Below are 12,999 nucleotides of genomic sequence, written 5' to 3'. Positions count from 1 at the left end.
ATTCCAGATGAATTTTTGGAGAGTTCTTTCTAGGTCTGTGAAATACGCCGTTGGTATTTTAATGGGGAGTGCATTGAATCTATAGATTGCTTTGGGTAGTATGGACATTTTAATGATGTTGATTCTACCAATCCATGAACATGGTATGTTCTTCCATCTGTTTACATCTTCCTCTATCTCTTTTTTCAGTGTCCTGTAGTTTTCCGCATATAGGTCTTTTACCTCCTTGGTTAGGTTTATTCCTAAGTATCTTAATTTTTTTGGTGCGATGGAAAATGGGATTGCTTTTTTAGTCTCTCTTTCTGTAAGTTCACTGTTGGTGTATAGAAATGCCATAGATTTCTTGGTGTTAATTTTGTATCCTGCTACATTGCCGAATTCATTTATTAAGTCTGTTAGTTTTTTGATGGAGTCTTTCGGGTTTTTTATGTACAATATCATGTCATCTGCAAATAAGGACAGCTTTACTTCTTCTTTTCCAATTTGGATGCCTTTTATTTCTTCTTCTTGTCTAATTGCAGTGGCTAATACTTCCAGTACTATGTCAAACAGGAGTGGTGAGAGTGGGCATCCCTGTCTTGTTCCTGTTCTTAGGGGAAATGGTTTTAGTTTTTGCCCATTGAGTATGATGTTAGCTGTGGGTTTATCATATATAGCTTTTATGATGTTGAGGTATGATCCTTCTATTCCCACCTTGTTGAGAGTTTTTATCAAGAAAGGGTGTTGGATTTTGTCAAATGCTTTTTCTGCATCAATTGATATGACTATGTGATTTTTATCTCTCAATTTGTTTATGTGATGTATCACATTTATTGATTTGCGGATATTGAACCATCCTTGCATTCCTGGGATAAACCCTACTTGGTCATGGTGTATGATCTTTCTGATGTACTGCTGGATCCTATTTGCTAGAATTTTGTTGAGGATTTTGGCATCTACATTCATGAGGGATATTGGCCTGTAATTCTCCTTCATTGTGTTGTCTTTATCTGGTTTTGGTATTAGGGTGATGCTGGCTTCATAGAAGGAGCTTGGAAGTGTTCCTTCCTCTTGAATTTTTTGGAATAGTCTGAGGAGGATAGGTTTTAGTTCTTCCTTGAATGTTTGGTAGAACTCTCCTGTGAAGCCGTCTGGCCCCGGGCTTTTGTTTGCCGGAAGCTCTTTGATGACTGCTTCAATTTCTTCCATAGTTACTGGCATGTTGAGCTGTTTAGATTCTTCCTGATTGAGTTTTGGAAGGTTATATTTTTCTAGGAATATGTCCATTTCCTCCAGGTTGTCCAGTTTGTTGGAATAGAGTTGTTCGTAGTATTTTTTAACAATCCTTTGTATTTTGGCGGGATCTGTTGTTATTTCACCTCTTTCATTTCTGATCTTGTTTATTTGGGTCCTCTCTCTTTGCTTCTTGGTGAGCCTGGCTAGAGGTTCATCAATCTTGTTTATCCTTTCAAAGAACCAGCTCTTGGTTTTGTTGATCTTTTGTATTGTTTCTTTGGTCTCTATGTCATTTATCTGTGCTCTGATCTTTATTATTTCCTTCCTTCTGCTTACCCTGGGCTTTTCTTGTTGCTCTTTTTCTAACTCTTTGAGTTGTTGGGTTAGGTAATTTATTACCCCTGTTTCTTGTTTTTTGCAGTAGGCTTGTAGAGCTATGAACTTCCCTCTCAAGACTGCTTTCGCTGTGTCCCATAGATTTTGGATTGTAGTGTTTTCATTGTCATTTGTTGCCATGATGTTTTTTATTTCTTCTTTGATCTCTCTGGTAACCCAGTCATGGTTTAATAGCATGCTGTTTAGTCTCCACGTGTTTGATTTCTTTGGGTTGTTTTTATTGTAGTTGATTTCCAGTTTTATGCCACTGTGGTCTGAGAAGATGCTTGATATGATTTCTATCTTCTTGAATTTGAAGAGACTTTGCCTATGTCCCAACATATGGTCTATCTTTGAAAATGACCCATGTGCACTTGAGAAGAATGTATATTCTGTGGCTTTGGGGTGAAATGTTCTGAAGATGTCAATTAATTCCATCTGGTCTAGTGAGTCATTTAGGATTGATGTTTCTTTGCTGATGTTTTGTTTAGAGGATTTGTCCAATGGTGATAGTGGGGTATTAAAGTCTCCTACTATGATTGTATTGCTGTCAATCTCTCCCTTGATATCCTCCAGGAGTTTTTTTATGTATTTGGGTGCTCCTGTATTGGGTGCATATATGTTTACCAGAGTTATTTCTTCTTGTTGGATTGCTCCCTTTAGTATTATGAAATGGCCTTCCTTATCTCTTGTTATGTCCTTCAGTTTGAGATCTAATTTGTCAGAAATAAGTATTGCTACCCCAGCTTTTTTTTCAGTTCCATTTGCCTGGAAAACCTTTTTCCATCCCTTCACCCTCAGTCTGTGTGCATCTTTTTTTCTGAGGTGGGTTTCTTGTAGACAGCAGATATATGGGTCTTGTTTTCTTATCCAATCCGTTACCCTATGTCTTTTGATTGGGGCATTTAATCCGTTTACATTTAAAGTTATTATTGATAGGTACTTATTTGTCGCCATTCCTATTCTTTACACCTGTGTTCCTTCTTCGCTTCCTATTTCTTTTTTTTTTTTTTACAGTAGACCCTTTAGCATTTCTTGCATTGCTGGTTTGCTGGTAATAAATTCCCTTAGTCCTTTTTTGTCTGTGAAGCTCCTGATTTCACCTTCAATTTTGATTGATAGCCTTGCTGGGTACAGTATTCTTGGATTCAGACCCTTCCTTTGCATGACTTTGTATATTTCATTCCATTCCCTTCTGGCCTGATGAGTTTCTGTTGAGAAATCAGTTGCTAGTCTGATGGGAGTTCCTTTGTATGTAACTTTCTGTCTCTCTCTTGCCGCTTTTAAGATTCTTACTTTGTCGTTGGTGTTTGCCAATTTAATTATAATGTGCCTTGGCGTCGGTCTTTTGGGGTTCATTTTGCTTGGGACTCTGTGAGCTTCTTGGATTTGTGTGGGTTTTTTCTTCTCTATATCAGGGAAATTTTCTGTCATTATTTCTTCAAAGAGGTTTTCTATTCCTTGCTCAGCTTCCTTTCCTTCTGGAACCCCTATTATGCGGATGTTGTTTTGTTTCGTGTTGTCCCAAAGTTCCCTTAGGCTCTCCTCCTGCCTTTTAATTTTTTTTTCTAGAAGTTGCTCTACTTGGGTATTTTTTTCCATCTTGTCTTCTAGCTCACTGATGCGGTCCTCTGCTTCTTCTAGTCTACTCTTGATGCTTTCTATTGAGTTCTTTACAGCAGCGATGTCATTTTTCATTTCTTCTTGGTTCTTCTTCATTTCCTCTTGGTTCTTGCTCATATTGTCGAATTTGTCTTCCATTCTTTTCAGCCACCTTATGACCATTTCTCTGAATTCTTTTTCTGGAAGGTTGCTTGCCTCCATTTCGTTTACTTCCTTTTCTGGTGATGCCTGCTTTTCTTTCATATGCGGGCTGTGTCTTTGTCTCCCCATGGTCTCTCTTCTCTGGGTGTCTGGTTATGTAGTTCTCTCTCTCCTTTCCGTGGTGGAGTGTAGAGCTCCTCTGAACCCGTGTGTTTGCGCCAATTGGGGAGTGTTGTTCCGGGGCTCGCAGCTGTTCCGTGGGTGCCGCAGCTGTGGATTCTCAGGCTTCCGATAAGCTCCACTTTCCGGTTCCAGATGGCGGCGACTCCGCGTCCAAGCCCGCAGCTCCGGGAGGTGACCCAGCTGCAGTGGGAGCCGCCAGGTCAGGGGAACCCCGTCCAGCAGTCTCCCACCTTCCTCTGGAGTTCAGCCGTCCCCCAACTCGCCAATAAACACTCCCAGTGCGACCCTCAGCTGCTCCCCCTCTCTGCTCCGGGACAAGGCTCGGAACACGTCCGTCTATTCCGCCGCCATCTTTTCTCTCTTGAAATACATTTTGAAAAATAAGTTGCTAGGCCAAGAGAATACATTTAACGTATATACTCAACAAACATTTCTTAGTTGGAATCTAAGCATTTTTCTAGGCTCCATGGTTCTATCAGGGACCAAAGTAAAGATCCTGCCCTCACAGATCTATTCTAATTGCTAGTACTTTTGTAGCTATTTGGTAGTCATCTTGGCAAATTAGGAGAAATGTTACAGATTCTATATCTAAACTGTGGTGAGGATAGTTACATGCAACTCACCAGGTAGTTACCAAAAGAAATACTCTCTGAGAACCAGTAGACTTTTAATGGTTTATTGCACAAATACTATGACTCCTTTGAAATGTCGACTGTGACAACAGCATCATGCTTACTTGAGTTTCATGCCTTTCTCCATCTTTGACTCAGAAAATTCTTCTGTTCCTCCACCCTTAAATACGCAAATATTTCAAGGCTCACAAGACAACCGACCCATTTTCTGTTCTGAGGATCATCCAGCCCCTGCTGCTTTCTCTCCTCCCCCTCCCGCCAGGGTTACTCTACTGCTCTCTGTCTTCACCATTACAAAGCTAAATTCTTAGGAGGATATAGGGGTTACTTTTATTTCCAGTTCACATCATTGCTATGGTAATACCACCTTATTCTTTTAAAAGGAACTCCTGGGTAAAGAGGCAAACACATGAATACTAGCCTGCAGGAAGCCTCAAGAAGCAGTAGAGATATGGAATATTTTTCCAATTGTCACGCTTCCTTCCACTGAAAAATTCCCAAAAAGTAGACTAGAAAGGGTCAGATGACTGCACCAAGAGCTACTTTGAGCTATGCAATGCAAAATATTGAACCCACATGTAGGGATTCATTTCCTTTTTAAAAATGGTAGGGTTTTCAATATACTTTTCTCCCACCATTCAACATCTAAAACCCAGACTGGCCTTTGTGAGTCCAAACAAGATGTCCTAGTTGTAATTGGCAAGCTGACATAGAAGGAGTCATGTTAGCAACAGATCCTCTGAAATAGCCTGGCAATATTTATAACTGTACAAGTTAATACTCTTTTCAGCATCTTTTGCCTCACCGCCACATCTCCCTGAATTAAAACATTCTTTTTAGTAAATTTGACAAGATAGAACAAGCCCACAAGTTCATTTTCAGCAATACCGTAGATGATTCACAAACAAGATGTTGACAGGTTTTTATGATTACACATTCCAAATACCTTGGTCTCACAAAAGTGCACATGGAGATTGATAGATATTTAAAAAAAAATAAAAAAAAGATATATAAGTAGATTTTTCATGAAAATGAATCATAGAAAGTATTGACCCCACCCATCAGCACTCTTCCTTTGGTGAGTTCTTCTCTTTGACCTGTAATCATGGTCAATAGCAAAAGAAGCTGAGAAGTAACTAAGAAGATGGGTAGACTGGAAATAAATGTTTCCTCAAGCATTTAGGACCTTTCAGAAATGTCCATCACTGAAATGTTAGTCCCATAGAAGCACTTAGCAGTGCAGAGGAGAAAAGCAGATAGCTGTTATTAATTTTCAGGCTGGCTGACAGCTTTCAGTCCAAGAGCAAGGCTTAACTTTGCATTCTGAATAATGCAGAGATTTTCATTAGTTGAAATAGGAAATGATAAATAATATATTGTCTGCCAAAATACTGTGACATTACATTATATATTTGCAGTTACCTTTCAGAATAAGCTTTCCAGAAGTGTACTTAGACAAATTGGAAAGCTAGCAGTATTGTTTTCTTATTTTATGTTTTACTTTTGAAAAAAAAATTCAAAAGACACGTCTTCTTAGATGTGGGCTGGTAAGGTCATATCCAAAGGGCAGTTCATTATTGCACCTAAAAGCTAAGTGTTGGCACAAATTGTACTAGTCTATGAGATCATTGCAATTGGTTTCATAGATTTCTTTTTGCTCACATCTGCCTTCTGGAGACTCTGGGCAATTCAATTACAAGTGCACTTTTGATTCCTACTTCTATCAATAAAAAGAATATAAAATTACCCTTGCTTGAGAACGATCAGACTAAAAGGTTTGTGATTGCTTTTCACTGTCATCTCTCTTCCAGCGGATTATCATGTCAGGTTGGTTGAGGGCATATTTACTTTGTTTCGAGCACACAAGACTCAGTTTCTGACTCTAAGTATTATTTGAATTGATGGCAACACAACTACTATATCCAGATGTCTCTCGGTAACTTAATGCATGGCCCCAATAACAAACACTAGAATTAAACCGTTAATGGAAAAGGCTGCTAGCAGCTGTTTCAATCCCAGTTTGATGGGTATTAAAATAGCTGATTCAGAGATTTCTATAGAGAAACTTAAGCTAATTAAAGACACCAAAGTCGATGGAACTATAATATCTGCCAGCATCATACAATCTATATATACTCACATTAATTCTCTACCAGAAGGCTGACAGAAGGTCAAAAAACGTTTACTCAGTTTAGATGAACCTTTTATTATGCATGTCATTTTGCATTTTCCAGGTTTACTTAAAAAATCACAGGCCTCAAAGAAAAGTCCTTTCTATATTTATTCTAGATAATAAAGACTGTAGATTATTCTGCCTTTTCACACTCAAAAAGGCAGGACAGAGCATTTGAATTGTTTGAGAGCCTCCAACCAATTCAGTGAGAAAAAAAGAAAGAGGGTTCTTTCAATACCTACTCAAAAGTATCATCTGGGATTTAATTGAGATTTATCATTCAGTGTTTCAATTTCTGAAGTATTTATTCATCCCCAATTCTAATCATTTTCTTTTGTTCCCTATTCCAGTTAAAACTGTTCTTACTCAACCAGTTGTGTTTTGGCTGTGATTCGGAGGCAGGCTGCTGACTTTTTATGCATTAACTACTAATGGAACTCCCAAGGATCGACTTTTTGACGTTCAACCTCATAGTGGGAAGTGTTGCCATTACAGCTGCACTTTTGAAATGTCAGAAACTTGCTGGCTCATCTAGCATAAAAAAATACCCCAAGGCAAGCATAAAAGATAAGATGCAGTTTGTTTGCATGTTTTCACTGCCTGATGAGTTTCTTCCCAGGGTCTAATATTTATTCCATTTGGTTAAATAAATTGAGGTGAGAGCTTTTGCCAACTGGTTTCCAGTTTATATATCATGCACTGCCTCTGTTTGGTGGGGAGTATTCATCAGACCCCTTTGGAGTTGTGTTCTAGAAAGTTACATGGCTAGCTAGAAACTTACAGAGTCAACTTTACAACTCAGACAGTAACTGCAATGATATAACCAAATCTCTGATATGGTTGGGTGCAATAATTATTAGTTTTAAATAAATTAAAATTTCCTTTGGTATTATGTGAGTCCATGACAGAGTTATGCTAAGAAGTGCCTTACACATTAGCAGGTAGGTATTTAAGAAATGCCAGTGGTTGACCTATGTTGCAAAATCTCTACCTATATAACTTTACAGGTTGTATATGTTTTTTTTTTCCTTTTTTTTGTGTGTGTTCCTGCTAAAATGTGATTGCTTAGCTTTTTCAGCATCTTTCTCTTTGTATTTTTACGTTTTGCCTAGAAGGTTTTCATTTTTAGTTTTCTCAGAGCATTTTATATAGTTTATATACATATAGAGCTTGCTATAATGGGTATTGTTGTATTGATGTCATTGCTATTAGTCAGATTTCAAAATTCTGCAGCCAGCATACTTACAGTGGTGATGGATAAAGCAACCCTGCATTTTCTAAGCATACTGTTTAGGTCTCTGATGAAAAGTTACTAAGACATGATGTGACAGCAATCTGTAGGCTTCTGTGTCTCTGGGAAGCTTCCCATACAACTTGGGTTGAGAGTTTCAATTTGAGTGCAGTTTGGCTTATAAATGCTTGATTTTACTTTACGATGGTGAGTTCAGTCATTTTCAATTCCAAATGGGAATGATTTCATAGCCCTGTAATGATTAGTTTTGGGAGCTATATCTCATCCAAAATCAACCCACAGGGAGATGCAACAATACTTACAGGTATCCTCTTCTTCCATGAAAATACTGATCACATAACAGGCATACACAAAACCAACCAACTGCAAAGGAGAGAAAAAAATACTTTAAGAATCTAATCCAAATGTCCATAATTAAAGAGCATATATAACCTAGTAGAGAAAGAATATATGGCAATAATGTCTATGAATCTGTAATAGGAAAAAAATCTTGGTTTTTAATAGCTGTGATTTTAAGGGGGTTTTTCATTTCTACTCAGCTTTAATAGCTTTCTAAAATAGTATACAAGAATGGGAAAAAAACAATTTCTAGGTATTTCATTTAGATTTTGATTTGGGATTTATAGGTCTTATATTTTAAGATCACCACAGGTTATTCAGAACATATATTTTAAAGTTTTGACTATTTTTAGAGCAATCTGTAGCTGCATTCATTAATTATTACTATAACTATTTTAAAGTTTAATAAAAAAGGAATCAAAATATATTAATTATAAATTAAACACTAATCATCTACTGAACCATTTAAAATGCTCAGAGAATGTAAATGCTATTTAAATGCCATGTTTTGTTAATTACATCATAATGAAATGCATTAACTTTCAGGTATTAGTAATAAAATAAAATAGACGAGATCATTTATACTTTGGACACTAGTAGTTAAAAGAATAAATGCAGGTGCTTTCTGGCTTTCTACATTGTGTTTTCTTTCCCCACTTATATTGAGAAGACAATTTTTATTCTATGAAGCCAGTGACACTGAAATTCTTGGAAGACAAAATTGTCACAGAATCTAGTTTAGTCTAAAATTACTTCGATAAATACTTTGATGAAAAAGAGATACCTATAGCTGTTATGGAGTCTGTCTTCTTGCCTTTCTCTCCATTGTTAAAGTCTGTCCCTCCTTCTCATTATAAAATAGCATTGGGAAGGAAACTTTTCTGATAGTCCCAGTATCAAAGGCTGAATGCAAAGAATAATGTAACTGGTGTTTGTGACTGCCCAGGTAGATGAGGACTTTGAACTCATAACCAGCTTTAGACTGTCTAGTGACAAAGGCCAAGAAGTCTCTCAGAGGGCGGAAGGTTAGAGTGAGAACTTATATAGAGAGACTTGCCAGAGTACTGAAAGGTCCTCTCACCCCAAGGGGTGCCTTTTCTCATCCAAACCAAGGGAGGGGGTATTTCAGAGAAACAGGTTCTTGTAATTTGGGGAACACAGGTACTTGGCACTTAATCCACACTTGAAGAAGTCAAAAGTTGAAGGGCTATGGCTACGTGTGTTTTTGGTGACAGAGTGTGCAGACAAAGGGCTGGGCAGGCATGGCCGGTCAGGTGTATGCATGCCCTTAGTCTGGCAGGTAAAGCCTTTTGGAGAGAGCTCGCTGTGCAGGTGGCCTCAGAAGACTGATACTGCTACTTAGAATACGGAAGATGCGTAAGAATGTCAAATGGCCAGCTGGAGAGGCCGATCACCCAGAGGACCAAGGGAGGATCCTAAAGAACGGCTGGGGTGGGTTTTGAAGAACCCACAGAAGCACCTACAAAAGGAAGAGCTGCAATTGGAATCTGTTACACCCAGGGAGCACCTTCTGCTGGATTACAGCTGAACCAGCCATGTAAGACCTGTTCCTTATCTCTTCTCCATGAGTCCTCCTTTCACGCCATCTCTGGAATAACCCCACAGAGAGAAGTGAAGTGCGAAGAGAGAAAAGCAGTGAGGGGTCCCTTCCTCACTGCTGATCTGCAAGTTGAATTCAGACCCAGGCTGAGGAGGAGAGTTTAAGTAGAGGAGAGTTTGCACTGGTTGGGGCTGAACTTTTAAAAAAAAAATGAGGTAAAATTGGTATACAATATGATATAAGTGTCAGGTGTACAATATTATCATTAGACATCTGTATACTCTACAAATGATTATCAGCAAAAGTCCAGTCACCATCCAACACCATATAATTGAGCCCTTTACCCATTTCACCCTCCTGCAAAGTCCCTCCCTTTGGTAACCACCAATTGGTCCTCTGTATCTAAGAATTTTTTGTTTTGTTTTATTTTTTTAGATTCCACGTATGAATAAAGAAATCATATATTTGTCTTTCTCCATCTGACTTATTTCACTTAGCATAATACCCTCGCTGTCCATCCATAACGCTGTAATGGCAAGATTTCATTCTTTTTTGTGAGTGAGTAATATTACATCTATCTATCTATCTATCTATCTATCTATCTATCTATCTATCTATCTCAGCTTCTTTATCCATTCATCCATCAATGGACACAGCTTGTTTCCATATCTTGGGTATTGTAAATAATCCTACAATGAATTATCATATTAGTGCTATCAAATTAGTGTTACTATATTCTTTAGATAAATACCCAGAATGAAATAGCTGGATCATATGATAGTTCTATTTTTACTTTTTGGAGAAATCTCCATATTGTTTTCCATAGTGTCTGTTCCAATTTACACTCCCACCAACAGTGTATGAAAGTTCCCTTTTCTCCAAATCCTTTGCAACATCTGTTGCTGTTGTTGTTAATCTTATCCGAGGATATTTTCCATTGATATTTAGAGAGAGTGGGAGGGAGAGGGTGAGACACAGAGAGGGAAACATTGATGTGAGAGAGACATATTGATTTGTTGCCTCTGCAGGCATCCCAACCAGGGCTGGGGATCAAGCATGCAACCAAGGCATGTGTCCTTGACCGGAATTGAACCCGGGTTCCTTCAGTCCACAGGCCGATGCTCTATTCATTGAGCCAAACCAGCTAGGGCCTCTGCAACATTTTTATTTATCTTTTTGATATTATGGGCTGGGCCTTTTAATATCTACAGGGGACCAAAAGGGCTATAAGTTCTGCCTGCAATGTCATACAAAGGATGAGATAGACCGATGGCCAGAAACTGTACTTGAAGGGGCAGTGGGAGAAAGAATAAAATGCCTTTTAATTGTATTCATCCAAGTCCAGCTCAGTCAACAAACCAGTTGCATGCAGAAGAAAGTAATGGCCTACAATCCTATTACTAAAAACTTCCAAATGGATTTTCTTCCAATTACTTTTCTCATAGTTGCTATACGCCATGGTTATAGTCTTCTGACCCACATCAATACTTTTCATAAGCTTAATTATTATTAACTACATACATTAGCATAATTTATATATATGGTAATGTGTTTAAATAACCTCCTATTATTGAACATTGTTTTCATTATAAATACTATTATGATAAACTAGTGGCCTGGTGCATGAAATTTGTGCATGGGTGGGGGAGGAGGGAAGGTGTCCCTCAGCCCTGCCTGCACCCTCTCCAATCTGGGACCCCTCAGGGGATAACCGGAAGTCAGACATCTCTCTCACAATACAGAACTGCTGGCTCCTAACCGCTTGCCTGCCTGCCTGATTGCCCCTAACTTCTTCTGCCTGCCAGCCTGATTGTCCCTAACTGCTCCCCTGCTGGCTTGATTGCTCCTAACCACCTCTGCCTCGGCCCCGCATCTGGGATCCAGGATTCCCTCCTCCAGCCAACCACAGGCACCCGGGTTCCGGGCTTTCTTCCCTCTGGTCAGCCATAGGCACCCAGGCTGGCTGCAGCCGTTGAGATGGTGGGCAAGTGCTGGCACCCAGGACCGTGGGGTGGGAGGCTTCTCCATCTACCAGGCTGTAGCCAGCCGCAGGTGCTGGTGCCTGGACCACAGGCAGGCGGCTTCTCCATCTTCCCTGGGATGCAGTGTGGGCGACTTCTCCGGCTGGCTGCGGCCTGGGATCATGGGGCAGGTGGCTTCTTTGTCTCCCAGGCCATACCCAGCCCCAGGCACTGGGCCTGGTTTCTCCGTCTCCCCCAAGAAGTGGGGCAGGCAGAGGTGAGGCTTCTGCTGCTGGCTGTAGCCAGGTTCGGGGGCAGGTGGCTTCTTCATCTCCTGGGCTGCAGCCAGCCTCAGGCGCTGGCGCCTGACTTCGATCCCCACAGGCCCGGAGTGGCGGGGGGCTGCCGCCATGTTTTCAGGTTAATTTGCATACTCACTCTGATTGGCTGGCAGCATAGCAGAGTGACGGTAATTTGCATGTTTCTCTTTTATTAGTGTAGATATTAATACTTTTTTCCCGTATTTTGGATTATCTGAATCCAAGGAGTGCCATAAAAATAACACATTTTATCCTACTATAGCAGTGAATGATAATGCTTGCTTTGTCATACCCTTAAAAATATAGCCAATATAATACACAAATTACATCTCTTCATTTATTTAATTTATAATAGTTTTATTCATCTGAAACATTTTCATATTTTATTAGCCATTTATATTTTTTCTTTTCCAAATTATTTGCAGGAGTCCTTTACCCCCTTATTAACTTGCTGTTGTTTTCATTATTTGTGTGAGATCTTATGGGTTGTATATACTAAGCTTTTCTTTATGTCAGCAAGTGATAGTGATGACTTCATAATTGTGGGGTATTTTTTTAGTAAATCATATATTGAAAGACATCTGCCAATGAATAACTTTCTATTTTCTTGGTGGGCACTCTTTTAGGGGTGTGTGTGTGTGTGTGTGTGTGTGTGTGTGTAACTCAAGAACTTTCTACTGGTGCTATTCAAATTACCACAAACATGTGGGTTAAAATCAACACAAATTTATTATCCTATACCCTATAATTATGGAGTTCAGAGGTCTAAAATGGGTCTCTTTGGACTAAAACCAAGTCAGCATGGCTGCAATCTTTCTGGAAAATCTGGCAACATCTTTTTGCATGTGTATGCCCTCCTTTGGAGAACTTGCTTTGGTATGACCCTTTGCTTGGAAAACAGTTCAAGGAGTTCAGGTAACATGAGTTCTAGTGACACAAATATAGACAAATCAGATATCTTTTGAACCCTAAGAGCTAGACTAGTGACAATCAGACAGATCAAGTGTCTCCTCCTATTCAGTGTGACTGAGATGACTGATACTTTGGGTCTCTTCCAGTTGCTTTGCAAAGAGAAGAGTGGTAGCAAAATGGATTGAATCATATTATAACAGAACAAAGTTTGAACTAGTTTTGTTACTTTGGTTACAGACTGACATTTAGATGCTGCATTGTGTATTTTATCTTGGAAGTTGCTTATTGAATAGTTAGCCCACAGTTGCTTGA

At 39.2% G+C, this 12,999-nt stretch overlaps 1 protein-coding gene across 3 annotated transcripts in view; it reads right to left on the bottom strand.

Annotated features, from left to right (window-relative positions):
• NKAIN3 (sodium/potassium transporting ATPase interacting 3) overlaps positions 1-12,999 on the bottom strand; it is a 447,473-nt gene that overhangs the window by 26,307 nt on the left and 408,167 nt on the right. For all 3 annotated transcript variants that reach the window (XM_080647094.1, XM_080647092.1, XM_080647093.1), the window contains one exon: positions 7,897-7,957. In XM_080647094.1, the coding sequence (XP_080503220.1) occupies positions 7,897-7,957 (61 nt within the window). The remainder of the gene's footprint in view (positions 1-7,896; positions 7,958-12,999) is intronic.

Source organism: Plecotus auritus (assembly GCF_963455305.1).
Source record: "Plecotus auritus genome assembly, chromosome: 11".
Lineage (NCBI taxonomy): Eukaryota > Metazoa > Chordata > Mammalia > Chiroptera > Vespertilionidae > Plecotus > Plecotus auritus.
This window is presented reverse-complemented; position numbering and strand designations above follow the sequence as displayed.